Genomic DNA, 27,708 nt, shown 5'->3' with positions numbered 1-27,708 from the left:
TGGTTGGATATGGAACAGTTTGATAAGAATTTAGAAACAAGAATTATTGGAATCTGAGTTTGGAAGCCTGGTTCAAAGAAATCTCAAAGTTAAGCATGCTCAACTTGGAGAAACCTAGGATGGGTGACCAGATGGGAAGTTCCCTACTGGAAGGAAAATCACAGTCACCGGAGTTCGTATGACTAGAATATGGTCTTAGGTGGACTGGACATCATGATGGATGAGTAGTTGAAATTTGGGGTGATCGGATGATCGATGAATAGTAACGATGAATAGTAATGATGAATAGTGACGACGAAAAAGTAATTATAGATATCATCGACGAATAGTAACGATGAATAGTAATGGTGAATAGTCCGTATGAACGAACGATAAACGATGAATAGGAACTATGAACAAACGGACAAACGATCGAATGATCGGACGAATGATCGAACGATCGGAATTTTGGCAGCATAACGGCAGGACAAAGATTATCTAGACGAACGATGAATAGGGACTATGAACGAACAATGAACGATGAATAGGAACTATGAACGAACGATGAACAATGAATAGGAACTATGAACGAACGATGAACGATGAATAGGGACTATGAACTAACGATGAATATGAACTATGAACGAACGAACGATCGAATGATCGAACGAACGAACGATCGGAATTTCGGCAGCATAACGGCTGAACAAAGATTATTTGGACGAGCGAACGGACGAACGATTGAACGATCGGACGAACGATCGAACGATCGGACGAATGGACGAATGAACCATGAACGATCGGACGAACGAACAAACAAACTAAGAACAGGTGGACGAACGATCGAAGAACGACCGAACGATCCTTGTGCTAGTGTGTGCTTGTGTGGAACATGGAGTGGGTGTGTGGGGGGGGAAGAGTTGCCATGAAATGGCTTGGGGTGGGATGAGAGGAGGCCCTTGCCCCTCTATTTATAGCCATGGTGGGGGATTAGGGGGAGGGATGAGAGGATTAGTGGGAGATTAGGATGTATTTGTCTTGTATAAGTGAGATTAGCTTGTAGAGCTCACGTATGACACCGGAGGCATACGTATACGTATGAGCATGAGGAAAGTTATGAAGAAAATATTTGTAGGGACTTGAAAATGATTCTGAAGGTATTTCTCAGGAAGAAAATACTTGGAGATATATCGGTGGAATATTTGGACAGTATATCTAGAAAGAACTTGAAGGGGATTACTCGGGAAATATCTGGGCGGTATTTCTGGAAGAATTTGAGGGGGATCACTAGAGAAATATCTGGGCAGTATTTCTGAAAAGAATTTGAGGGTGATCACTGGGGAAATATTTGTAGGATATTTTGAGGAGGATTTTGGAGAGAATATAGACCACTATAATTTATTTGTTGATATCAACTTGCAAACAAACATTTTGAAACGAAATTTGAAATTCATTTTGAATTTAGAGGGAGTTTGAGAAATTTTCAAGATTTGAATTTTTGGGATGCTACAGATCTACCCACTTAAAATGAATCACGTCCTCGAGATTCGGCTCAGAATGGTTATGGGTATAGCTTTACTTCAGCTACATATCTTCACTTTCAGACTCTTCGAGGAGATGGAACTTCAACAAAATCCGGCCTTTGAGGAGCATCTGGTTGCTGATTGCAAATGCTGATTCTGGCTACTCAAAGATCATCTTCAGGCTTCAGCTTTCGCTTGGCAGCTAGCTTATTGAGGAAGCATCGATGCCAACACACAAACCTTTCTCTTGCGAACTCCCTCATGGATTCCTTCCTTGATTGGTCTTCTGGTGCTTCATCAACGAAACTTGGGTGACCACCTCTCATCCAGAAACTTTTATGCTTCGATGATCTGGTCCTCCACAAGCTTGCTACAGACCTTCTTCTTTTTCTCCATAGCAGGAACTTTACTGGAACACTACCCCACTTAAAAGAATGAGGGTAGAACTCTTGAATCTTGGGGATTTGAACTCCTTGAAGTACCTCATAACAAGGGTGTTACGGGGCCTTCTTCTGCTGTTGCTGCTTGAGCAGGCTGCGGAGAAATGACTGACACAGGGTTGATTCTGGGACAACCTTCTTCTCATCTTCTCTTCACTATCTTCTTTTCACTATTTTTTCCTTTTCTCACTGACCCTTTCTTTCTCTTTGCTCTTCCCACTGGAGGATTCTATCAAAGAGTATTACTATCATACAGAGGAGGAAATCGAAGACTATGAACCATGTGCAACAGTCTTCAACCCAAGAATCACCAAGCATTGTGATTTTAGGGGCGAGGGAGTGGCAAATGGAGTTGCTTGCGATTTGGCAGAGGGGATTTATCTGGAGTGTGCTTTGCTTTGAGCGAGATGGGAGTTGAGGGAGCTGGTGGGGGGGGGGTTTATAGGCGAGCGGGGGTGCTCGAGGGGTGTGGAGTGGTAGTGATGGAGCAAGTGACACGAGGCAGCAGGTGCGACAAGGGGAAGGGGGGCCTGTTGCCAGCGACGATGGCGGTGGGTGCGCTGCAAAAGGGGGCGTGGGTGGCGGTAGTGCGCTGCAAAGGGGGCGTGGGGCGGTGATAGTGCGCATGGAGGCAGGCACGCGTGCGAGGGGCACTGGTGAGTGGTGGGGTCATTGACCCTGATGTTTGTGGTCTCTGGTTCCAAGAATCTTTGCCTCTCTGTATGGTAATAACTCCTTTTGTCCTCTTTTTCTGTTTACTTTGACTTAGGGGTAGTGCTTTGATTCTCACGGTCGGTCCTTTTGACTGAGCGACTGGATAGGTTCCTCTATAGCTTATTCCATGCTTCAAGGGTAAGCTTCCCAGTATCTTCTTGGGTAAGGTGCTTTTCTCTTGAGATGGGTTAAGGGGAGAATGGAAGCATAAGATGAGGATTAGCTCTAATTTGTGATCTATGTTTTTAGAGAAAACCTTTCTTAAAAAGAAAGAAAACACACAAGCTCAGCAATGATAAGCACAAACAAATCAAATGTTTTGAATAAGGGAGGAATAGAGTTTTCCAAATCACAAACTACTTGGATTCGGGGGCTAAGCATAACTACTATTGCTCAGCTCTTGAATTGAGAACTATGCTAAATGTGACTTATGAGCACTAACGTTAAAGCATCACATATGCACTCAAAAGAGGAGAAAACATCAAGCGAAATTCATTTTGAAATGCCTTAGGGGTCCACACAATTAGAGTTTTGCAAAACACGAGTCTACACGATTACCTCTCATACATGCAGGGCTCTGGCCAAAGTGAAGAAAAACTTCACTACCCAATGCATGCAGAGGACTGGGCATAACTAACTCAGATCTGGCAGCTTCTCTTCTAGCGAGCCTGACACACAACTTCAATATGAGACATCTCCTGGATGGGTCAAGAGGGAGCTGATGTTGATAACTTCTTCTGGCGGCGACTGATATGGCAACACGGGGTCGAACTCTTCTTCGAGCGGGACTGGCTCTTGTAGCTCCTCAGAGGGCGGCGGTGCTGGTGGGGTTCTTGCAGCTTCTTCCTTGACTTCAAGGGATGGTGCTGGAATCTTCTTCATGGTGAGGGGCTCAAACAACTCTGGCGGGGGATCTTGGGAGGATTCAGGGTGCTCTTGCTTATACATAGCCTGAGGGAAGACTGGAATTCCTTCCAAGACTATGGCTCCTTCTAGGAGTTCCCAAGCCTTCTTTTCTCCTCTGATAGAGATCGGGTGACCTTCAAGAATCTGGGGATCTTCAACTCTCATGGGTTGAACTGGGTTGGATGGAGCGGGCTCTTGGATCCGCAGGGCTCTACGTTGGTTGTGGGTTACCAAGTAGGCCTCTATCAGCTTCTGGACGTGCTCATCCTTGGCTTGCTTCAGGGCTTCAACCGCAATGACTTCACGACTTTCCAATGCAGTTGCACGGGCTTGAGCTGTGGTGAGATCCACATGGAGCTAACGGTTGCGCTTCTCTGCATCTTCTGCTCGGGCAATCATCTGACGGTGGTGCCGAGCCAAGAAATCATACTGTGCATCTAGGGTGAGCAGGTATGCAGTGAGGTACACGACTGTGGGGTCATCCTCAAGCAGCTGCTTCCCTTCCGATGCACGCATCCTAGCCATCCAAACTAGACGGTCTCTCTGAAAGGGCGGAAAGAATCTGAGCGGGGTGTCGGCCACTTCTTCTTCATAAATCTGACATAGGGCCCTCAATGCCTTGCGAGCGACGACTTGGCAGGTGTCTTTGAATCTGTGCCCTGCAGCAGTGACACTCCATTCCACATGGTGCGGACTGGATCCAATGTATATAGTCACGACACACTTCTCTGTGCCATGCTCGACGAATTCACGACCATCATACTCTGGCTGGCTCCTGATTCCGAGGCGGACTGTGCATGCTCTCAGCAACTTGGGGAAACCATCTTCATTCTGGCAAAAGCTGGTTTGGCAACAGACCTCCATCTGACTTCCGAGAGAAGGAAAAGGGGGAAAACATTTTTGAAATGAAGGGATGAAAGCAAGATTTTTTTAAGAAAATAGTTTGACTCAAAAACTTTTGGATCAGGCTAAGGGTTATGTCCTGCGACCAACCTAACAGCTCTGATACCACCTGAAGCGTCCCAATCCTCTGGGACTCAAATGTGATACAATTACTAGTCCCAGGAGGCTAGTAAACACATTTATACATCAGATGATTACAGATCTGCTTAAACGAGACATACCTATAAAGGTGGCGAACAACTTTAAGAGTTGGTCCATGACTCGGGACATATCATCAGAGTGGGGCTGAAGCAGCCCGATATACGCAGCGAAGCAAATCAGCGGTCCAACAGCCATAGGCAAGGTTGGGAACAGGCGTAACTCTTACCCGATCTCCTTTTTCTGAAAAACAACAAATAAGCATGGGTGAGTACAAACGTACTCAGCAACCCACCTTCACCCGCGGAATGGGGAAATCAGATATAATGCATGGAATATGTGGAGCTCAGGATATTTTGCAGAAACAGCAATATTTTATGTAGGGTTGTTTTGTAAAACATTTTGTATTTTTTAAAGCGCATCCTCTCCCAAAAGAGCAGTTTCCCACTGGTTTTTCAATATAGGGAAAAATCCCCTATATAGAACAAAATCCCCTAGACTAAACCATCCTGGTATCTCAGCAGTTTCCCACTGGTTTTCATTTTCAAAAACAGCTACTGGACTTCCCGTCCACCATAGCTCACGGCTCAACCGCCGGACCTTTTAAAACCACTTTTCTCAAATGCACCTTTTTTTGAAAACAAAACACTAATTGTCATACCACACCAGACTCGTCCATTCTTGTGGACACAGACTATTCGAATAGGTTTGAACTCTGCGCAGAGATGTATACTTTACCCACTAGTCCGGCTCTGCGATCTCATAGCTATTGAGACCCGAATCCGAATCTCTTTCTTTCCTCGCACGTCCCTACCTTAACGGTTATACCGGAAGGAGTCAGGCCACCGCCATGTCCAAACCGGACAAAACATTCCCCCTCCTTATCCTCTCGATGCTCCCCAGCCTTCATAACCCTGGGGTTTGAACCGTACGAGTTCAGATTGAGTGACTGCCCATACAGTCTTGAGTGGATGTACTTATCATGAGTACAGGTAGTGAAGGATGACAAATCAGTCCTTATATGAGGGGACAATCCTTCTGTTCACGCCTAAACCAGCTGAGCCATCACCTTAGGCCCTCCCCTAAACCAGGGAGTCCCTGATCATCCCTACTCAAAGGTGATAAGGGTGAAAACCCTTCATCATACACATTTTGAAAAGCATTTTCTTTTGAAAACTCACACCTTTTCTCAAATCATTTGGAACAAATATATCAAGGATTAATATCGGCAAGCGGCTGGGTGGCCATAATAACTTGTCTCAAAATCATATCATGCATAAAATAACAGGCTGAGGGTTGTGGTTGAAAAATCATAGGTAATTTATGCATCAAAGGGATCCAGTGAGCTTGCCGTGCTTATCCGGCGAAGGGGGAAGGAGAGCTCGCGAAACTGGCTTCTGGCTCCACCGCCTGGCGTAGACTTGTAGATCTGGCCTCCACGAGACGGCACGAACGCTCCGATAACTATGCAACATGAACAAGCAAACATACAAACCAGCAATTATACCAACAAATATTTAGTATAGTGGCCAGAATAGCGATATATGGATGGGTAGAGTCTTGAGTAGAATCCGTGTCATGTGGTGTTGTGATATTACTGGTGGTGGAGCGAAGGTGCTTACCAGGAGGGTGGACTGGAGGCGAAGCGACACTATACGTGTAGCCGGTAGAGCGGAGTAACTGAGTGGGTGGGGTGTTTGCCTTGGCTGAGGGTGTTGAGTGTGTGTGGAGAGGGAGAGGGTAGCTGGGTGTATTTATAGCTGAGTGTATGTGGTGTAGCACAGTGAAGTTCACTGTTCGTAAGAATAGTGATGAATGAATCGTCTGACTTAGTATGAACAGGAGAGTTATAGGCAGAATATGAGACAAGAGTATTTTGGGAGTTTTCTGGAATATGGACCATGCTTAAGGGATGACATGGTTGGATAGGGAATAGTTTGATAAGAATTTAGAAACAAGAATTATTGGAATCTGAGTTTGGAAGCCTGGTTCAAAGGAATCTCAAAGTTAAGCATGCTCAACTTGGACAAACCTAGGATGGGTGATCAGATGGGAAGTTCCCTACTGGATGAAAATCACAGTCACCGGAGTTCGTATGACTGGAATATGGTCTTAGGTGGACTGGACAGTATGATGGATGAGTAGTCAAAATTTGGGGTGATCGGATGATCGGTGAATAGTAATGATGAATAGTGACGACGAAAAGTAATTATAGATAGCATCGATGAATAGTAACGACGAAGAATAGTGTCGATGAATAGTAACAATGAATAGTGATGGTGAATAGTTTGTATGAACGAACGATAAACGATGAATAGGAACTATGAACGAACGGACGAACGATCGAATGATCGGACGAACGAACGATCGAATGATCGAACGATCGGAATTTTGGCAGCATAACGGCAGGACAAAGATTATCTGGACGAACGATGAATAGGGACTATGAACGAACGATGAACGATGAATAGCAACTATGAACGAACGATGAATAGGGACTATGAACGAACGATGAATATGAACTATGAACGAACGAACGATCGAATGATCGGACGAACGAACGATCGGAATTTCGGCAGCATAACGGCTGAACAAAGATTATTTGGACGTGCAAACGGACGAACGATCGGACGAACGGACGAATGAACCATGAACGATCGGACGAACGAACGAACAAACTAAGAACAGGTGGACGAACGATCGAAGAACGACCGAACGATCCTTGTGCTAGTGTGTGCTTGTGTGGAACATGGAGTGGGTGTGTGTGGGGGGGAGAGTTGCCATGAAATGGCTTGGGGTGGCATGAGAGGAGGCCCTTGCCCCTCTATTTATAGCCATGGTGGGGGATTAGGGGGAGGGATGAGAGGATTAGTGGGAGGATGAGAGGATTAGTGGGAGATTAGGATGTATTTGTCTTGTATAAGTGAGATTAGCTTGTAGAGCTCACGTATGACACCGGAGGCATACATATACGTATGAGCATGAGGAAAGTTATGAAGAAAATATTTGTAGGGACTTGAAAAATGATTCTGAAGGTATTTCTCAGGAAGAAAATACTTGGAGATATATCGGTGGAATATTTGGACAGTATTTCTGGAAAGAACTTGAAGGGGATTACTGGGGAAATATCTGGGCGGTATTTCTGGAAGAATTTGAGGGGGGTCACTGGAGAAATATCTGGGCAGTATTTCTGAAAAGAATTTGAGGGTGATCACTGGGGAAATATTTGTAGGATATTTTGTGGAGGATTTTGGAGAGAATATAGACCACTATAACTTATTTGTTGATATCAACTTGCAAACAAACATTTTGAAACGAAATTAGAAATTCTTTTTGAATTTAGAGGGAGTTAGAGAAATTTTCAAGATTTGAATTTTTGGGATGCTACAATCAACTAGAATACCATGGTTCTCTTTATCTCAACAATATCTCGTTGTGAAGAATCTCCACACTTTGGAGTCTCTCACGCCTTACACAAATGATCTCGAATTGTCACATCTGTTTCTAAGGGCAGAGTCGGGTGCATAGCATATGTGTGCCAAGATCTATTTACATACATATGTTGACGTCACAAGTGTAATATATCAAAAGAACAATGCATAAAAGCGTAAATAACGATTATATTAACATATTACACTTCGAACAGACATAATGTCTTAACCTTTATTCATCAAAGTACAGCGAAACAAGGACATCCATCCACAGGAAGGTGACCGGGGGTATCACTAGACTAGCATCCATGGAGCTCAACATCATAACTTCATCTGCAAACTTCTGATCAAAATTAAGCAAGTGTGAGCTCACTTATGGTCGGGGCTCAGCAAGTGGAGGGAAAACTAATGCAAGTTTAACAATGTGAGGCTAAGGTTGAGCAGTAAGCATTTTAGTTGGTCAACATTTTATTAACAACACATGTCTTACTAATAAGTGTGAATCCCAAGTATTCCCATTAAACAAAGGTATAAGAGTATATCAAAAACACTTAAGTGAAACCACTTAAGCAAACCATTGGCAGATCATCGTATCTCGATTTATTTCCATCTTCAAGTTCAATTATCATGTGAGGAGTCCAGGCTGCTCATAACTGTGAGCACAGCTGATATATCAGTTTTACACTCTGCAGAGGTGGTACAACTTTACCCACAAGTCATGTATCCCCTCTAGCCTGGGTCGGCCAAAACCCGTAAACACTTCCGAGGTGAGTGGCTAGGGATCCACTATGAGGCTTTCACAGAATACTCTTAATACTGAGCAACCCGCTAAGGTTTCCAAAGTCGATGGTGGAGGCCCCCTGGGTGAGGTACCTTAGCCAAGAATACGTCCCCATGTTAACGTGGGCTGCCAACACCACCGCTCCCCCTCTTGCCCATATTTCAGGTAAGGTTGCTAGGCACTAAGCATATAAAGCTAATTACCAAAGCCAGAGCCATGATAGCACTCGTGGTTGCACTGTTTTCCCGGGTGGTCACTCCATGTTTCAATTATCACAATATGATCTTGCTTAATCACCGGATTAACAACAATAATGTAAACTTAACATTTGGAACATTGATATCATCAGTAGGAGTACCATCATAAAGTTAAAGTTATAGCAATAGCATAGCTACTAGATTAAATCATAAACCCAGGTTAAACAAGGAATAAGGTTGGAAAGGTTAGGTGTATCTGAATAGGTAACCCATCAAATTATGGACATATATCCAAGAATAAACTTTATTAAATGTATTGTTTGGGATCAAACAGAGTATGCAGAGGGAGAAGTCCACTTGCCTTGCTTATTGAAAACTTAAGGTTCTTCCACGGAATAGCACTTGATTCTCAACTATTAGATCAATCACTGAATATCACACAAACAAACAAGAAGAACAAACACCACTCAATAACATACAACATTCACCATACGCAAAGCTAAAAGAAAACCTAACGAAAAGAGCGTTCGCTTTTCAAAAACATTGCACGCAAGGGTTATAATAAAAAAGGTATTCTTTTCAAAAGTGTGTGATCTATACTTTATAAAACAAGACATGAGCTTAAAAGTATATTAATTAAAATATACAAATATTTGACTTTTCAGCTGATTGTGTGTTAGCCAGCGTATTGACATCCCTGCCCTTGGCCTTGCCTTCTCCTTTTCAGTAAACGGCAGCGCTCCGTGGTCCTATTTTTTAGGAAAAACACGTCTTCGGAGTTTCATTTCAGTAGAGGGCAGCGTTCCCAGTTCTATAAGACCAACTCCAGCAGTGTGCCTCTCCGTATCCCTAAAACGCGCGGCCAACACATTCTCTCTCCTCTCCGTATCCGTCTCCGTTTCCAGCAATGCTCCCCATCCCACTCCGCATGCAGTCTATGACACCTGGGGCCCGCCAGCAGGCGCGCGCGCACGCGAGAGAGCTGCGGAGAGGAGAGAGAAAGCGTGGAAATGGGGAGTGCAGGTACAGGCCGTGCGTTTTGCGGAGAGGGATGCGGAGACTGCTGGAGAGCGAAACAGTGCCTGCGACCGTGCAAAATGCGGATGCGGAGTGGTATACGGAGGGTTGCTGGAGTTGGTCTAATGGTAAAAAACTCAACTACAATCAGGCCCACCTGCCTGTCAGCTCCCTCCCGCTCACTCGCGCAATCCGTCGAACTCGAACACTGCCATGGCCACCGCCGCTGCCGACGACGATGTCAAGCTCGAATCCTTCCTCCAATGGCTCCAGGTCGCCCCCTCTCTCTCTTTCCCCTGTCCCGTCCAATCCTTTCTCTCCTCTAAAACCCTAATCCCCGAACCCTCCCTTTCCGCCGCAGTCCAACGGCGCCGACCTCCGCAGCTGCACGATCCGCGCATGCGGCGGCAAGGGCTTGGGCGTCTTCTCCACCGCCGCCCCCGAGCCGGGCTCCAACGACGGTAACGCTCCTCTCCTTTCCCCCGAGTCGACGAGGCTCATCTGGACGATGCGCCGGCGCTGTGCAGGGGTGGCGATGGTGGTACCGCTCGATCTCGCCATCACGCCCATGCGGGTGCTGCAGGACCCACTCGTCGGCCCGCGATGCCGCGCGCTCTTAGAGGACGGAGTCGTCGACGACCGCCTCCTCGTCATGCTCTTCCTCATGGCCGAGCGCCGACGCCCTGGCTCACTCTGGAAGCCGTAAGACCGCGATCCGTTACTGAATTCCCCCTGCTCCCCCCCCCCCCCCCCCCCCCCCCCGGCGCGCGCTTGTAAATAATTCGAACCGTAGCTGAAGCGGTGGGTCACTGCATTCGCAGATACTTGGATATGCTTCCGAGCACCTTTGGGAGCTCCCTTTGGTTTACTGAGGAAGAGCTTGCCGAACTGGAAGGGACAACTTTGCACCGAGCTACGTTGATTCAGGTTCATATGTGCATACTGTTGGTTTTAGACTTACGCTTGGGGATATTGGGTGGTGAAGACAACCAGTCGTTACGGGATTTTGTATTTTTGTTTCAGAGGAAGTCATTGCAATCCTCATTTGATGAGAAGGTTAAAGGGCTCGTTGAGGAGCTTTTGCATGTCGATGAATCAGCAAGGTTTGGATTCAATTTGCAGCATTTTGTCCTTATATTTATTTAGCAAGCATGCTGCATGTTTAGCGTCGTTTGTAAATCAAGGAATTTTAATTTCTGTGGGGCCTCTCCTCTTTAGTTGTTAGTAGCCTGAGAACTGATAGAACGTTGCATCATGCTTAAGAAAATAAATATAACTTCATTCCATGCCACTTTTGTTCTGCTATCTTCTCAAGTAAGCCAGTACCATCTGTCTCTCTTTTCCTGAAAGGTTCATTAGTATTGCTTGACACAAGAAGGGATGGTTATATTATGACTAAGCAAAAATAAAAGGAAATAGGCTTATATAATTCTGTCTCTATTATATTCCCTCTCCTCAAGTAAACTGGTGCCTCCTGGTTTTTCTCTCCTAAACTAAAATTCATCATATTGCTTTAGCATGTTTGCTGAAAATGTACTCCTTTTGATCTGCTCGAAACGTTCCATTTGTTAAATGCTAATACTATCAAAACTGTTTTGCAGCTCAGTTGAAGTTTTGTTTGAGGACTTCCTTTGGTATGTAATATTCTTGTTTGCATTAAAAGCAGAAACAACATACTACAACCTTCACTTAATAATACCATTTTACCATCTTGATTGATAATGCCAATATGTGGAGTTGTGGACTGTGGGCAGCCTGTATTAATGTAATGTTGTAAACAGTACATGGGAATATGGGATTGGTGAACCTCCTTCAGTCTGTGGGCTGTACTTACGTACATAAACCTGATAAAGACTATCCTGAAATGACGTAATCAAGAGAAGAAGCAGAAGGATCGTTTGTGGTTATCTTTGTTTATGCAGTGTAAATTAGTTAGGTTTCATCTGTTACAATAGTATAATAAATAGTGCATTTTCACCATGGTTAGTGGTGTTGCTGTTGCATAGGTATACTATTGTACCTGCAAATATACCATGTAGTTGGATGTTCAGCGTAGCTACTTACATAAACGAGTTAGCCACACAAAAAGCAACAGCTTAACCAAATAAGGCAAGGTGTTACTGTATTATTCATCCAAAAAAAGTTAACATGCTTTGATATCTAGCATCGTGTACATTGCATCCTTTTCCTGTGGTCAGGGTGAAAATTTGATCAGAATCATGGAATCTGCAATATGTACTTGATTAAAGTGATGGTGTCAAAGACTAGTTCTTTCTTTAGTTTACATAATTAAAAGTTTAAAGAAAATGCCATATAGGCATCCCAATTTTCTTATCTCTAGTTAATTTTTACTCTAATTAGCAGTACGAGTCTATGACAGGGCAAACTCAATCTTCTGGACTCGAGCACTGAACATACCATTGCCTCATTCTTATGTTTTTCTGGGCTCATGTGGCGATCAACAGGCCAGGGCTGACAATGATGCCCACCAGGTCAATTTCAATCTTTCCAATCCATCATACTTGAAACTGAGGTTCTTTACAATTATTTGTTATTTACTCGATGCTTGTAATTTTACTTCTCATCCATTTGCATCCATATGTTTGTGTTGAAATTTTGGAAAATGGTTAAACATAGATTATGTTATCAAGACTATTTTGCAATTCGACACAACTTATGCTCTCTCTGATTTTTCGGATTACATCTGAGAGATCAGTATTTGTTAAATTTTCCATTGTTGTTTCAATGTTTTTATTGTTTTTAGCAATTTATTCTAGAAGGTAATTCAAAATTCACAGACAAACAACACAAAATAGCATATATAATGCACTGGAAGTGTACAAAAGAGAAACTAAATACTAACATTGCTCAAGTAACACTAGCTTCTAAATAGATGCCATTTTACTATTGTACAACAACAATGACACATGACATTTTTTTAAAGACTCAAATCTGCAGAAGATTATGTTAGCCTCATTGAAAGCTTTACTCGATGAGTTATGTGAGAAACAATTTTATAAACCAGATTTATTATCACAAATCCGTCGAGGGCCTTGCCAGCAGCTTCCTTCTCCAGGACCTGTCGAAGTTGTTGTAGTCGCTGTTGTTCTTCTCCAAGCTTGGCGTGCAATTCTTGGAGCTGCTCGAGGTGGGCCACATGACTCCCAGGAGGGGTCTGGGCCCCGCCTGGCTCCCTTGCTTCCCGGATGCGCGGGGGTGGCTCGTCATCTTCCCAGGGCATGCCAAGCTGTTTTCCTTCGCCGGGGCTCCTTTGGTCTGCGTGGAAGCACTCCCGGGCTTGGTCGTAGCTCCCTTCGTCGGTGCTATAGCCTTCCGAGCCATCGGAGAGTAACTCGTTGCATGTGTATAGGAACTGCAGCATGGACTCAGTATCGCGCAGCCCGGAGAAGTCCATGCCAAAGCTCGGACCGTCTTCCTCCTCGAAGTCTAGACATCCCGAGGGGAAAGGAAGACCAGCGTACAAGCCGGTGATGGAGCTGGTGTCGAAGCTTGCCTAGAAAGGGATGGGGTGGAACACAGACGGTTCTTCCCTAGCCCTTGATACGTCCTGCCAAGGTGTGACTGGTTCCTCCCGACCCGTAGGTGGGAGGTCTAGTGTGGCTGGCACATCCTGCCTAACGACGTGGGAAGTTGGTACTTTCCATGCCGGAGGAGGAGGCGCCAGGAGAGTTGACGCGGGGATGCTTGTGCCGCTGGTGGTACTCCGGGCGTGATATTGACGTTGGCCAAGTCCCTCGTGAGGGAGTCTGCGTCATCGGTCAACCCGGGAGCTCTGCCAGGGCATGGGTTGCCATGGGTGGCATGATTGCGGTTGTTCCGTCTTTATCTCCTACGACGAGAAGGACGGGGATGGGCGGCCAGACGCTCCTGAGCGTTAGCCATGGGACCCGGTGGGAGGAGCACCATGTCGTACTCGATCTCGAGCAACATGAACTCCAGGCTCTCGAACCTGATCACCCTTCCGAGCCTCAAAGGGTGGTGAAAGTCTGCCATCTGGAATCTTGATGGGAACTGGAGGTGCTGCATGCGACAAGTCCCCTACCTGGCGCACCAACTGTCGGTGTTTGGACTCGTGGTCCTAACCAACTAGTGTAATGATACCACGTGCCCCGGATCCAGATGGTGATGCGAGTTGACACAAACGATTTATCCTGGTTCGGGCTATACGAGGCCCTACTTCCAGCAAGGGGGATGAAGCTTATATTACTCGCACCGGAGTGCCTGCAGTAGGGGTTACAAGTTGAGCAAGAGAGGGGAAGACCCCAAGTCCCTGAAAATGATTGAGGCATGTGCCAATATCGAATGTCCGGAGAAAACTATGAGGTGTTCGCCCGCCACCTAGAGGAGCCATGGACTACCCTATTTATATGCCTAAGGGGAGCGTGACCTTGTAGACGGGGGCTGCCTTCCTGCCGTGGAGAGTGTCTTCGTGTCCTGTGGACGGCATGGCCTTGTACTTTATTGTTGACTTGAGCCTGCTTGTTTCCTGCTGAGAGCCGAGACCGAGGGCTTGGTCGCGTACTCGAGCCCCTCTGGGGAGGGGTTGCCCATACCGTAGTGGTTGACACAATGCTTAATATGGGAAAAAGCTTCTTAGAGGACGTGTCAGCTTCACTGTATCCGATGACGTTGGGGGTGTCCTTCGTCACAGATATCGAGGTCAGAACTAGGCTCGGGCGAGGCGGAGGTCCGTCCGAGGTCGCGACCGAGCCCGTCCTGAGAGTTGATGACTCTTGTCACAGTTCGAAGGAGTGGCCCTTCGCAGGATTCGTAGGGGAGCAGGTAGCCGAGGCCGAGCTCGGGCGAGGCGGAGTTCTGTCCTGACGGCGAGCCCTGCGTCGGGCGAGGCGGAGTTTGCGCCGGAGGGCCGGTCCGCTTTTCTGTCTTATTACATGTCCCATCAGGGGTTGGCAGACGGCGTGCATGTACAGCGGCGCATGCGTAATTATATTGGTGAATCTTTGACAAGATCGTGGTCTTGTTACCACTGTACACCTGCAACCCTGTGCAGGGTAGGTGCTGTCCCCTGGTGACCTTCGGGAGGTTTGCCATGGGTCTTGTCCCTCTCGCCCGAGATGGGCTCGAGCGAGGCGGACATAGCTTCCCAGGGCTGGGGGACCCTCGGTCGGGACGGAGATCTGCCCGTATTTACGCTCTGTCCGAGGTCGGGCTCGGGCGAAGCGGAGTTTTTGATTCCCGGACCTTGGAAGACGTACTTCGAGGGTGTCCTTAAGGTTTAAGCACGTTTTTTGGGGGTGTAGTTTGGTACCCCTTAATTACCATCCCCGACACATACCAAAAATGGCTTTCCCACTTGTATATGTAGGTCAATCTACTATCCCCACATCAAATATTCCTCGGGGTTGTAGGTTTTGAGAGTTGAAACTGAATTCAACATTGTGCCATGGACACAAATCTTGAGTCTCAAGCTATTTTGGACTTAAGAGAACCGGTATGATAATAGTACCTATAAGATCAATTGTTTTCATGTCATTTTTCCTAACATAGCAATGCACCAATACTTAAAGAAACTTTATGAGGCTTTCATATACCATATGTTTTTACTCGTGCTTCCTGGCATCACTATTGGTCTAAATGGTTTTCTTCATCCATATGTTATTATGCCAAAATACTTGCTCTCCTTTTTGGCAGGAAATTGATATTACAGCTAAGGATTGTAGTGCTGATGAGAATTCTAAACCAAGTAACACAGAGTCAATTTGGGTTGAGGGCCTTGTCCCAGGAATTGATTTCTGCAATCATAGTAAGGGTTCTATATTTAATTCATCAACTACAGTCTGACAAAGTATTGCCTGTTTGACATTCCTGTGGTTATATCTGCATGGAATCACATAAATTGTAAAAAAAACATTTATGATGTATCTGTTAGTCTAGCATCACTCTTTCCCTGTTATAAGTTAGTTTGATTGTACTCACTAGATGTAAAGGCACTGGCAACATGGGAAGTTGATTCTGTGGGAAATGCTACCGGAATTCCTGCTTCAATGTACCTCTTGCTTGGTAACTTTTATGATCCGACCTTCTTTTTGTACAGTTCACCATATGATAAATGAGTAATATTTTCAGTAAGATAATTATTCCGTTATGATTAATTGCATGTATTCCTTTCTTTCTGAAGCTGATAAAAGTCCTGCTGAGACTGGAGCAGAGATCTGCATAAACTACGGCAACAAAGGAAATGAGGTATTACTCACAAAAATGTGTAGATCTAGTGTTATTAGTTTATAACAAATGTTTTGTTCTTTTTAATTTTAGTTTTCTGTTTTTTATTATAGTTGTTGTTGTATGGCTTGGATCGCTCGCATATTCTTGTTTAGGCTCTCTATCACACTTTTTGCAATATACTAAGAGTCTGTTTGGTTGGGCTGTGACTGTGAAAAAAGTTGCTGTGGGCTGTGAGCTGTGGAAAAAGCTGCTGTAAGTTGTTAAAAAACTAAAAACCGTTTGGTAGAAACCACTAAAAGTCGTTAAAAATTCTTCGATATATGTTTTCACAGTTTTATCCGAAAAGCCACTAAAAGCAGGTCCAGGGGTGCTTTCAGATTTGCACTACGAGAAAGTCGGCTTTTAGAAAAAGTTGCTTCCTGGATCCAGCCCTTTGGTTGGCTTTTGGTTTTTAGGGGGCAAAAGCCAAAGCCAAAAGTCAAACCAAACACACCCTAATTGACACCCGTGATACTTGTGTGATTGCCTCTTGTGGAACAGTACAAACCCTTGCAAGAAGTTTCTTTAGATCTGTATTCCTAGACTTAGTTACAATTTGGACAAAGAAATCCAGGAAAAAATCTAATGTTTCCTGGTCTTGACGATGCATAATCTAAAAGGAACAAAATCAAATGAGGGGATGTGCTGCTTGAAGATTATGTGGGTTTTTTATCCCTGTGGTCTGGTTATTTGATTTGAGTGGCACATGGATTCTTAGATCCTCATTTCCTTATGGATTTACTTCTAGTGCAAATGCTGAATTATTGCTCTAGATTTCACAATAATCATACTTAGAGGTGAAAAGATGGTTTTGTTTTTTTGCATTTCAATGTTTAATAGTTTAACAACTAGAATAACCTTACTGATGAAGTGTTGTACTTTGTGTACTTACAGGAACTACTGTACCTTTATGGATTTGTGGTTGACAACAATCCTGATGATTATCTCATGGTAACCCTCATAATGATGTATGTGTTAAAAGATAATAATTTGGAATTTTTGCCATTTATCTTTGTGGCCAATGAACAAAGAAAGGTCAAATTTCAGGCTATTAAACTGACCAAGTAAATGTTTGCCTTAAAATTCTGTGGTATTAAGCAGTTTACCATCCTGCGATATTTGGAAACCTAATTCTTTTGCTCTTTGGAGCAATCAAAGGATGAAAGGATGAACTCTTGCGGTGGAAAATTGAAAGAAAAGGATGAAGTCATTATTCACAACTATTTCCTTTCTCATTTATTGCTGAGTCAATAGAGCTAGGATTTGAAATTTCATAGATAGCAGATCCATGTCTTGTTCTTGTATAAGTTACTCAGAAACCATACTATTATTAGATTGGGTGTTTGGAAGGCTTCACGTGTTTACAAGATTAAATTGTTAAGATTCAGTATTTTTCCCTCTTTTGGCATACTTATATAAGATTTGTGTAATAAAGTAAGCTCTGGTTACTTGCTAAGTGCAGGTTCATTATCCTTTGGAAGCTCTTAGACAGATCCAGTCTGCTGATATAAAAATGAAGCTACTAGAGATGCAGGTACTGTCAAGGGATTAACCTTTTTCCAGCCTATTCATGCATTTGCTTCTATCATGATATTAAGGTGCTACCTGTACATGCCAGGATTTTGGGAATCACCTACTAGTAATAAGTAACTTGTGCTTATTAATTACCTTGCATATCGCTTTTGATTGTTAATTTGTACAAGGATTTCAAAATTTGTCCCTGATCAGGACAGGCTCAAGATTATGGTGATTGCACTAACCAGATCAAGCCCTCTAAGCATGTTACCCCCATGAATCTCACTTTGTGTCTTCTGTATTTTGCAGAAGGGAGAATTGAGGTGCCTCCTACCCAGAAGTTTGCTTGATAATGGATTTTTTGGTATCCGTTCTAGTGAAGATAAGGATAGCAAGAAAAATACTGGTCCGTTTTCAAGTTTTAGTTGGAGTGGTCAACGCAAAGTTCCATCATATCTTCCAAAAATTGTTTTCCCTCATGAATTTATGAGTACTCTACGTACTATTGCCATGCAAGAACATGAGCTTGAACAGGTTGCTTCTTTACTTGGAGAGGTTAGCACTTTTTGCTGTGTATTTTAAGCCAATAGCTGACTCCTAAGGCTATAATCTCATGATTTAGATTCAGACTTTATTCTCTAGGCGTGAAACTACACTTTTTGGAGATGCAGTGATCAGTGTTTCGTTCGCTACTTCTGAACTGATCTGTTGATAACTGTGTACTAAAAAGGAGTAGGAGACTAGTGACTCCGCACGTAAGAATCTTTCCTACCCATCTATTGTGCCAAAATAGCAGAATACCATGTAGCGTGATTTAGGCATGTCTTGGTAGCTGATATCCTTCTGTGACTCAAAACATGGAATCCTTAGGTTCTCGAAATCTTAAAACTAACTAGCACTGGTGTTTTCGAACTGGTGTAACGTGTGCAGCTACCTATATATATATGACTTGTTGCATATCACCATTGTTTTTTTTTTTTTGGCAACGACAGGCATGGTAGTTATTTCATCTCGTTTGCATTAAGGCACTAGTTACTATACTGCAAATTGATTCTGTGGCCTTTGCTGACTTTGTTCTTGCCAGGTTGGATATAGTGAAGACAGAGAAACATCTTGTGCAGCGATCCAAAGTGCTATTTGGGAGGTCTGCGGTGATCAGGGTGCACTGGGTTTGCTTGTGGATCTTCTCGGGGTCAAGTATTCAATCCTCCTCTTGTTTACCCGTCGATGTATTTTGGACCATATAGCCGTCCTTGGTCTAGCATCACGAACAACCCACAGATCACAACGTTCCCTTTTGCAAGAATGGCTGAACTTGAAGAGGGCTCTGGAACAGAAGCATCTGACGCCGAACTGCTCGAGCAGTTCGATTCCATTCAGCCAGAAGACTACGCGAGGTGGGCATATCAATTTTTTTGGGCATTTTTTTTTCTCATCAAGAGTTCTTAAGTTTTATTTTTTCTTATCTTAAATTCACATCCATGCATGGCACTACACTTGTTTCCCGCAATGTACTACAGGGCAGCATTGAACATGGCTGTTTTAGGATACAGCATGAACCGCGCCCCAGTACCCAAGATGTGCATGGGGCTAACAGATTTTAGAAGACATCTTTGTTTACCAGTTTGCCAATCATGTGTTATCGTAACGATATGGAAAACCATTCTCTTTATTCTTTCTCAGTGAAAGCGGCGAGAAGCACGAAAGGAAGTCAAAGACAAACTACCGTTCGTGTGTAGTGTACCGGAGAGGGCAAAAGCAGCTGACGAGGCTGTTCCTGAGGGAGGTAGAGCATCTTCTGGAGCTTTCTGCGAAAGAACAGAGCTAAGAGACTCTCATCTGGTACAAGATTGATTTCCTTCTCTCTGTTTTCCGAGTGAAATTCCTGAGGTTTCTATGTTTTACTAGCCTGTTGTTTATCTACGATCATGACATTGACAGGCCCTGCCTGCATCAAGGTTAGAACTGCAGGGTTGTGAAAGGAGGCACACCCGTTGCGAAAGTAGAATACCGCCTTCGTTTCGTTCCCTTGCGAAAGTACTACTACTCCGTTCCAGGACTACGATTTCGTCTCCCGAGGATTCCGGATTGCCCGTTGGCTGGGCATTTGTGGAGGAGACGTCGTCTTGCACTTTGCTGCCACGGCTAGGCTGTAGCTTTACCTGATTCAGCTTGCAGCGGCGGAGCTGCAGCGAACAGCCATCTAGAGACAGCTCCAGAGCTCTGGTTTTACCAAAATGCGTTTCTTTTCTAGATGACTTTGCCTTCGTCAGAGATGCATCTCCTGGTCTCACGAGTCACAGTTCCGACTCCGAGACGGTCAAGGAGGTTTGCTATGTTTTAATCGATGGACAGATTTGTCTTACATGACGTCATGGACACTCCGCAGAAGCTCAGGTACTACCACTATTTAGGGCTTGTTCGGTTAGCTCTCAATCCATGTGGATTGAGTGGGATTGGATGGGTTTGAATCCCAAATAAGTCAAACTTCTTCTCAATTTTTTCCAATCTCATCCAATCCATGTGTTTTGGGAATAACCGAACAAGCCCTTACGGGGTCGCGGTATGGCATTATTGGCATGGGCGGCTTGGATTTGTCGGTCGCCCTGACCTGCAGCTGTGCAGTACCTCTGCGCGAGTAGTAGTACGTACTGTACGAGGGCCGGTGCCTGTTTTTTTTTAAGTTCATCTCGGGACCAGCGACGGCGAGTCGGCGACGACCTCCACCTGCTAATCACATCACATGCATGGTTCCCTGTCGCCCACAGGTCGTACGTGCGGCGCCGTGTGCTGGAACTTGCGCCACCGGCCGGCCACCGCCGAGGTCTCGCTCGCACGCTTCTTTGTTTCTTTCTCTTTCTAAGGGGTGTGTGTTTGTTCTAGATTATAGTCTGCTAAGATTATGTAATCTAAAGTATTTTTTAAACCGGGTGTTAGTTTAAAATAAATTAGATTATATAATCTAGATAGATTATAATCCCAATTCCTAAACAAATAGACCTTAAGACCATGTTAAATAAGTTAAAAAAGTTAAACAAGCAACACATGTTATTAGGTGGATTATATATAATTCAGATTATGATCTATAAGTATGTCAATAAATGCTTATATAATATATGAGATCTTGTTCGGTTATTTATATTATATTACGTATGGATTGGATGGTTTTAAAAAGTTTATGAAAGACTTTGGCATATATGAGATACTGCCTCCAGATCTAAAATTCTTGACGTTTTGGACATGTTCTTACATGCCAAGAAGCCATTAATTAGAGTATATGTTTCCTGTTTTCCTCTTAAATAGAGTTACGTGGTATTGTGAGTCATTATTCTCTCTTAGCGCGTGCGGTTATGACGACGTTTTTTTGAACCCAGGTGTCCAGTTCGACTCCTTACCATGCATTAAGGCCTTTTTTATTTCTTTGTTAATGCGTGGGTTGGTAAAAAGCGCGCGCTGTGATTGTCGCTAATCTACTGATCTTAGTACACATGGAGTAATATGAATTAGAACTAGAATATGCATCAACCTTGAACCATGCAGGCTAAACGCGGGGCAAAATCAGCTAAACTTGCATGCAAAAAAGCTAAAATGTCATAAAATTTAGTCCACCCCTTCATAACAAAAAAACGTCTACAATTAAAGACCTGGAGGAGACCATTTTGTCACCGCCCGCGCAAACGCGTCTTTGCCTTCGAATCTGCAAACGAGGCCGGTGCCTGCGGTTGCCCATCTCAATCACCCTTCCGGCTTCCGCACTGAAATGATTGTCACCACGTGCGCATAGTTTGAGCACGTGCGGCATGTCTGAGTCTGACTGGATGGATCACCGTCACTGCTGGGTGCTGCTGGCACATACTCCCTCCCACCCAGTCCCCGGCGGCCAAAAGGGGAAAGTAATTAGATTTCCTTAAAAAAACCAAAGAACTTGTTCGTTTACGTTGGATTGCACCCGAAATTGTTACAGCTAATCAAAATTTATATAAATTAGAAAAACAATCAGGTTAGTTACGTCGGATTACACCCGAAATCGTTAAAGCTAATCAAAGTTTATATAAGGGCTTATTCGTTTGTGTTGGGTTGCACCCGGAGTCGTTCCAGTTAATCAAAGTTTATATAAATTAGAGAAGTAATCCGGTTAGAAATCGTTCCGACCCACCAATCCGACACAAACGAATAAGACCTAAATTAATCAGACTAGAAATCGTTCCGACCCACCAAACCGGCACAAACGAACAAGGCCTAATTCAAGTTCGCACAAAGTGTAGTACTAATGCCTTCATTGTTGGTCTTTTTATTATTCTCCCAGCACCCAAAAAGGGAGGGAAATAGCGCTCGCCCTTGCGTGGCGCGTTCCCCGCGTGTGCCAGTGCCAGTACAGAGTTTCTGAATTCAAATTCGAACTCGCTCCCGGCACCCCCACTTTCTTCCCAGTCCAGTAGTAGCTCCATAGCGTGGTCTCTCCTCTCCCAACCTCCTGCGCTGGAGACAGACTCTACAGCTCAGTAGCTCCAGAGCGTCATGTCGCTGGCGCCGTCGTCGTCGTCGCCGTCCACGATGCTATGCCATCCGCCGGCGCCGGCGCCGCTTTGCCAGCAGTCGCTGCTCCCGCTCACCATCCCGTCGTCGTAGCAATACGAGTGGTCGAACTCCATGCCGCCGCCGTACATCGCCGCCGCGGCGGCGGCGGCGGCGGCGACGTCGTCCGCCTGCGAGGGCGCGACCACGTCAGCGGCAACGGCGGCAGTCTCATCCTGCTGCGAGGCGGCGTCGGCGAGCTGGATGGCGGCGCGGCGGATGTCGTCGGGGGTGGCGAGCGTGGCGGGGTCGACCTGGAGCAGGCGCGCCGAGTCGGCGAAGTTGAGGCACGCGGCGCGGCCCCGCAGGGCCAGCGCGGCCACGTCGTGCGCGCGCGCGGCGGCCTCGGGGGTGGCGAAGGTGCCGAGCCAGATGCGCGACTTCTTGTTGGGCTCGCGGACCTCGCACACCCAGCGCCCCGCGGGCCCGCGCCGCCGCACGCCGCGGTACACGGGGTGCCGCGTCTCCCGGAACTTGGTCCGCCCCGCCGGCCGCTTGGGTGGCGCCGACAGCACCGTCGCGTACTCGTCGTCGCCGCCGCCGCCGCCGTCCGCGGACTCCGCCGGCTCCTGGCGCTCGTCGTACCCGTACCCGTAGCCGTAGCCGACGGCGGCGTACTCCATGTGATGGCAGTGGTGGCTGCTGCTGCTTGTCTTGCGATGTGCTGGTTCGATGCGGAACGCGATGGCTGATGGCGTGGCTGGCGATGGATGGAGTCGGGAGTTGTGGTCTGGTTTATATATATAGGATTTGGTGGTACGTGGATCAGGAGGAGCGGGAGAAGTTTGAAGGCGGGAGTCAGTCAGTTGGGCGGGCGCGTGGCGGGACTTGGGAGGTGTGAGCTGGAGACTGGCTGGGGGAGTCGGGGACAGTGCTGCGTGCGGGACGGTGGCGAGGCGGCGGGGGAAGACGCGTTGGCGTCAGCGTGGCGTCGTCGGCTCCACTCCCATCCCATTCCCATTGCTTAGCAGTCGCCGTTAAGGAAAGTCGCGCGGACTGACATGCGGCAGGGCCCCCGCCATGGCAGCGACAGAGGATCAGGAGATGGCCACGTGGAGATGGCGACAACGGCTGGCTTTTGGGCGGCGGCAGACCTCTTCGGTCTTTCGCTCGCTTCACTGACAACACCGAGAATCAGCAGGGCACACAGAGAATCTCTAAAAAGGAAGAAGAAAAAAATCTAGCAGGGCAACGTAGAATAGAATCAATAATAAAAAAAATATCAGAGCCGTGGGCAGGGCACGTGACGGCGGCCGGTGGGCTTCGGCACATGCGCCATGCGGTGCGGCGGCGGCGGCAGGCCACTGGTTTTCCGTCGGCTTGTTGATCATTTCCAGCTCGGAGACAGGGCCGTGGCGCCGCCCGCGGAAACGCGTGGGGCTACCTGCCTGCCGCCGCCCCCGACACCGACCGGAGGCGCCTGCCTCCGCTCCTCCTCGTCCGGACTCGTTTCGATGTAGCCGCGCGTCCGCCCTTGCGTCCTCCGCGCTCAACGCTTGATGATCGGGTGTCGCCGTCTGCTACTCGATCTCCTCCCGCCCCGGCCCCACCGAATCCATCACCCGCCGAGGGGATGGAGACGGGGTTCGACGTGGCCTGCCCGGGTTGGGCCAGGCGACCGGGTCGTCAGTGATCAAGAAGCACAAGCACTGCACGCGTGGGCCGCCCATCCACATCCAGGACGAACCGCCGTAGCTTACTTACTAGTACTTTCAGTTCCAGCAGAAGCCGGGATGAAAATGCGGAAATTTTCCAGTTTCCCCAGTGTCGTGTGTGGTCCACCGCTCGTGTCGTGGATGAGATATAGATAGGGGCGAGGGTACCGGATATAGATACTATAAATAAATACATTTTTTCACTAATAACTTAGATACTTTTATATTCGTGATGGATATAGGTTAATAGATAGATAGTAGTAAAATAGTACAACTTTGGATTCGGATTCGATATGGATTTTCCTTATCTTTAAAGCCGCACGGAAACGACGCATACTAGGCTATCCACGTATGCAGAATTTCGTCTCCCGCACGATTGTTCATCCACGGCTTCTATCGTTCAACCGCTTTCCATCTCTAGATGCTTCTACCTGGTTCACGTTCCCTTCTCCGCTGCAGTTTGGTGAACACACCTCTATCGCCCCGACCTCGACGCGACCCCTCTCGCTTGGATCCGGACGGCCCGGTCCCTCCGCCCTCCCATGCGCACGGCGCCGCCGCCGCCGCAGCCGACATGACGCTCGCAGCCCTCGCCCGTGCCCTCGACCGGTCCGCGCGCTCCTCCCGCCCGCGCCAGGCGAGTATCCCTTCTCAAGTTCTCATCCTCTCCCCGGCCCCCTATCTTCTCGTAGGTCTGACCTCTCGCTGCTCCTTCTAGGGTTTCCAGCTCGGGGGCCTCCGGCAGTCGCCCGCGCCACCGCTACAGCCGCCTGTCCACGGCGGTGAGGGTGGGGCGGCAGGATTTGTTCGCAGCTACCTGACTGCGGCCTCGTCGGCAGCTCTTGGGAATCCATCCGCGGGCAAGACTGTGGATTGGAGATATGTCCTCGCCAGCCCACATTTCCGACGCCTCTTCTCGGACGGGTCCAAGAAGAGTACGTCCCCTCGTTTTGACGAGATTATTACCAATGGTTTTGGTGGCTCTGTTTCTGAAATGGTGCCCCTTTCTGATTTTAGACTACGAGAACTATTACCCCAAGGGTAAGAAGGAGGTGCCTAAAGGAGATGGTACAAACAAGTCTGAATCTAAGCGTAAGTTTCCTTCGCGCTTGACTTGACTGTGTAGAGGATGTTAGCCATGTTATGGATGCAAATATCATAGCTTTTTTAGGCGCCCATAGTAAATGGAATCAGTGCATATATTTGAGTTGACTAACAAGTTGCCAACTAACGTGTTATTTGTTGATTTCCCTTTTGCTGCAATTAGGGGTGGTAATGGATCGCGGTTCATATGTTTCTTCATATTTTTTTTGAGCCTTTAAAATAATTTTAGTTCAAAAATGAATAGAAATAGAGCCCCATCCTAATCCGATCCGATCCTTAAAGAGCCCATTACCACCCTTAGCTGCAACTGCTTTGGTAAATTGTTATACCAGTTATACTTTATAAATGGCTCTTGGAGTACGGATGTATTATTTATGCACACTGTGCTTCAATGTGTAGTTTTGTGACATCAGTGCTAACTATTTCACTTCTGATGAAATGCAATATTCTGGCGCGCAGAGGAATCCAATACAGATGAAGGATGGAATTTTCAGGATAATGCTATGAAACAGATGCAGAATTTCCTTGCGCCTTTATTGATTCTTGGCCTGATGCTATCATCCATGTCATCTAGCTTCGCAGACCAGAAGGAGGTGATTACTTCCTACTTTATTAACCTTGTTCAGAATAGTTCTGCAAGTTGATAGTTTCATTTGTTATTTTATTCCTTTCCTGGTAAGCTATGTTTGTTGGGTTATGTTTTAGTCCCCTAAGAACTGGTACTCTATGTATGTTTGTGTTGTTCACACTTGCAAAATTTGTTTGTCAAACTTCAAAGAAATGAAGAGAAAAGACTATGCCACTATGTAGTCTTTAAAAAGGCTAGGCACTGTATTTAACTCTCTGCCCTGTCCTCCAGTCAAATTCCCAGGATCACAATAAGGTACAAGAAACGCTAGGGAGTAGAACTGTAAGAGACACAAAGACCTTAGAGGCTTAGAGACAATACACTATTGCAGAGTAACCTTTGTGTAATTTACTGTCTTAAATTGAAATTCTTTTTCATTGATCCTCTTCCGCCAATGCATGGGAGAATTATTAGTTTGCTACCATTTGCTTTGTCCTTGAAATTTTCTTAGCTGGCCTTTGACTGTGAATTCAATATTGGGAATTCATTGTTTTCTTAGATGAAGGTGATGACTGCTCGCTTGCTTTTATTTTTTGGTTCTTCTCTCTGCCATCGAATGTCATGATAGATTTATTGATCAATTAATGTTTCTCAATCTTTAAGGAGGTTCAATACAAAATTAGATACTATGCGCTTTCACTCACCATGGAATTATTTGCACTGTCCGAGTATGAGTTACAATATTGTGCCTTCGATTTTGGCCGCGAACAAGGTGTCTTCAATCTGGAAGAGTAGATGTTTACTTCTCGGTGAATATGCAAGTTCAATTTTTTGTTTGGTTGTATTAAGATGTTAATTTACTGATGCATTGCTTACTAATTTTCTTTCATTTGCATATGCAAAATAATGAAATGTCAGAACTAAACTTTTACACTAACTACTGGTTCTTGTCCCCCTCCAGGTCTGCAATTTCTTGGGGCCACAGAAAACTAACAATACTGTTGCAAGTCCTTGTGTACCAAATCCTGTCTCTAATTCATGTTAGCATTATCTGCATTTTAATTCTTGGATGACTGATTTTGACCTTACAATTGCTTCTTTATCTTCAGGTCAGCTCTATACGCGAGTCACCTTAGTATTACATTGGCCTTAGTACCTTATTTACTAATATAGAGCCAAGAGCAAAACTCACATTTACTTATAGGTTGCACATATTGTCGGAACTGTATTGTGTTGTTTGTCACCAATATGCACCATTATGAATGAAATTTGCATCTAAGCTTTAGATCAGGTAATCTTAATCAGAACAGAAACATTAGTGAGACAGCATCACTAACTTTACAGTGTAGTCAAATATTATACTGTACAATCGGTTTATCTTGGTAAAGTGAAAATCACCAGCGGTTAGGGGTTTTGTGTCTATTACCGATTAATTGCATGTCCAAATAATCCTGTCACCCACACATATTGATCCTTCTATATGTATACAATATATGTATAAAACAATAATATGTTAGTCATATAAACACATCGGCCAAAGCCTCGCCCAAGGCGCGAGAAATTTACTAGTTAGATATATTTATGACGGAAACAGTTAGTATCTGGATGAGCGAGAACTATCCGGTACATAACCAGATAATCGGGTAGCTATTATTTTTTACAATATTTTTATAAAATTATAAACTCTTATATATGAACTCGGATAAAGATAAAGTTTCTATAAAAATCGTATAGCTCGAAGAGATCTACAACTTCTGTAGCACATCACGTTTCGTTTGAACATGTACTCATGTCGAAACTATTGAAGTAATATCTAAATTTGTACCAAATCAACAGAATATACATGACGCGTATAACTCCAAAACTCTATAGCTTATTAGTGGACTATATGTCACATATGTTGAATTATCTTATGTTGTATTAGACAATCTTATGTTATTTAAAAAAACTTTCTCGTATTGTATTAGACTATTGTGTGATTTGAATCTTGTCATAACTATTGTGTTGGAATATTGT

The 27,708-nt window shown here is 45.4% G+C and overlaps 3 protein-coding genes across 9 annotated transcripts; 2 read left to right on the top strand and 1 right to left on the bottom strand.

Annotated features, from left to right (window-relative positions):
- Positions 1 to 9,861: 9,861 nt before the first annotated feature.
- Positions 9,862 to 20,174, top strand: LOC100193512 (SET domain-containing protein). Of its 7 annotated transcripts, none has more exons than XR_004849917.1 (17): positions 9,862 to 10,302; positions 10,391 to 10,731; positions 10,851 to 10,956; positions 11,053 to 11,132; positions 11,631 to 11,663; positions 12,410 to 12,521; positions 15,703 to 15,814; positions 15,991 to 16,071; positions 16,190 to 16,254; positions 17,170 to 17,226; positions 17,738 to 17,809; positions 18,100 to 18,345; positions 18,462 to 18,545; positions 18,875 to 18,987; positions 19,095 to 19,187; positions 19,474 to 19,632; positions 19,732 to 20,174. XR_004849917.1 is itself a non-coding variant. In XM_020538794.2 (17 exons), the coding sequence occupies exons 1-16, from the start codon at positions 10,243 to 10,245 to the stop codon at positions 19,616 to 19,618; spliced, it is 1,650 nt and encodes a 549-aa protein (XP_020394383.1). In that variant the 5' UTR covers positions 10,137 to 10,242; the 3' UTR covers positions 19,619 to 19,632; positions 19,732 to 20,171. The 7 variants fall into 7 exon arrangements, 3 of the variants coding, with proteins under 3 accessions (XP_008647405.1, XP_020394383.1, NP_001132096.1); XR_004849914.1 differs by having other exon boundaries at positions 18,419 to 18,545; XM_020538794.2 differs by lacking the exon at positions 18,462 to 18,545 and having other exon boundaries at positions 10,137 to 10,302; positions 10,391 to 10,490; positions 10,557 to 10,731; positions 19,732 to 20,171.
- Positions 20,175 to 21,882: 1,708 nt separating this feature from the next.
- LOC100384479 (uncharacterized) lies at positions 21,883 to 23,056 on the bottom strand. Its single transcript, NM_001177010.1, has one exon. It carries the CDS (start codon positions 22,986 to 22,988, stop codon positions 22,290 to 22,292), a length of 699 nt encoding a protein of 232 aa, NP_001170481.1. The 5' UTR covers positions 22,989 to 23,056; the 3' UTR covers positions 21,883 to 22,289.
- A 586-nt stretch (positions 23,057 to 23,642) lies between these two features.
- Positions 23,643 to 26,984, top strand: LOC103629414 (ATP-dependent zinc metalloprotease FTSH 8, mitochondrial). The gene is made up of 6 exons (XM_008650546.4): positions 23,643 to 23,821; positions 24,480 to 24,657; positions 24,739 to 24,955; positions 25,038 to 25,112; positions 25,584 to 25,717; positions 26,654 to 26,984. Exons 1-6 carry the CDS (start codon positions 23,643 to 23,645, stop codon positions 26,735 to 26,737), a joined length of 867 nt encoding a protein of 288 aa, XP_008648768.2. The 3' UTR covers positions 26,738 to 26,984.
- Positions 26,985 to 27,708: the final 724 nt, after the last annotated feature.

This window comes from Zea mays, chromosome 6 (genome assembly GCF_902167145.1).
Source record: "Zea mays cultivar B73 chromosome 6, Zm-B73-REFERENCE-NAM-5.0, whole genome shotgun sequence".
NCBI lineage: Eukaryota > Viridiplantae > Streptophyta > Magnoliopsida > Poales > Poaceae > Zea > Zea mays.
This window is presented reverse-complemented; position numbering and strand designations above follow the sequence as displayed.

Coding starts and splice junctions, on each gene's coding strand:
- LOC100193512 (XM_008649183.4), top strand. CDS start 10,243: ATGGCCACCGCCGCTGCCGACGACGATGTCAAGCTCGAATCCTTCCTC. Junction 10,957..11,052: donor ACCGAGCTACGTTGATTCAG/GTTCATATGTGC, acceptor TTTTTGTTTCAG/AGGAAGTCATTGCAATCCTC. Junction 18,346..18,874: donor TTGCTTCTTTACTTGGAGAG/GTTAGCACTTTT, acceptor TGTTCTTGCCAG/GTTGGATATAGTGAAGACAG.
- LOC100384479 (NM_001177010.1), bottom strand. CDS start 22,988: ATGGAGTACGCCGCCGTCGGCTACGGCTACGGGTACGGGTACGACGAG.
- LOC103629414 (XM_008650546.4), top strand. CDS start 23,643: ATGCGGTGCGGCGGCGGCGGCAGGCCACTGGTTTTCCGTCGGCTTGTT. Junction 24,956..25,037: donor CTCGGACGGGTCCAAGAAGA/GTACGTCCCCTC, acceptor TTCTGATTTTAG/ACTACGAGAACTATTACCCC. Junction 25,718..26,653: donor GCTTCGCAGACCAGAAGGAG/GTGATTACTTCC, acceptor GTCCCCCTCCAG/GTCTGCAATTTCTTGGGGCC.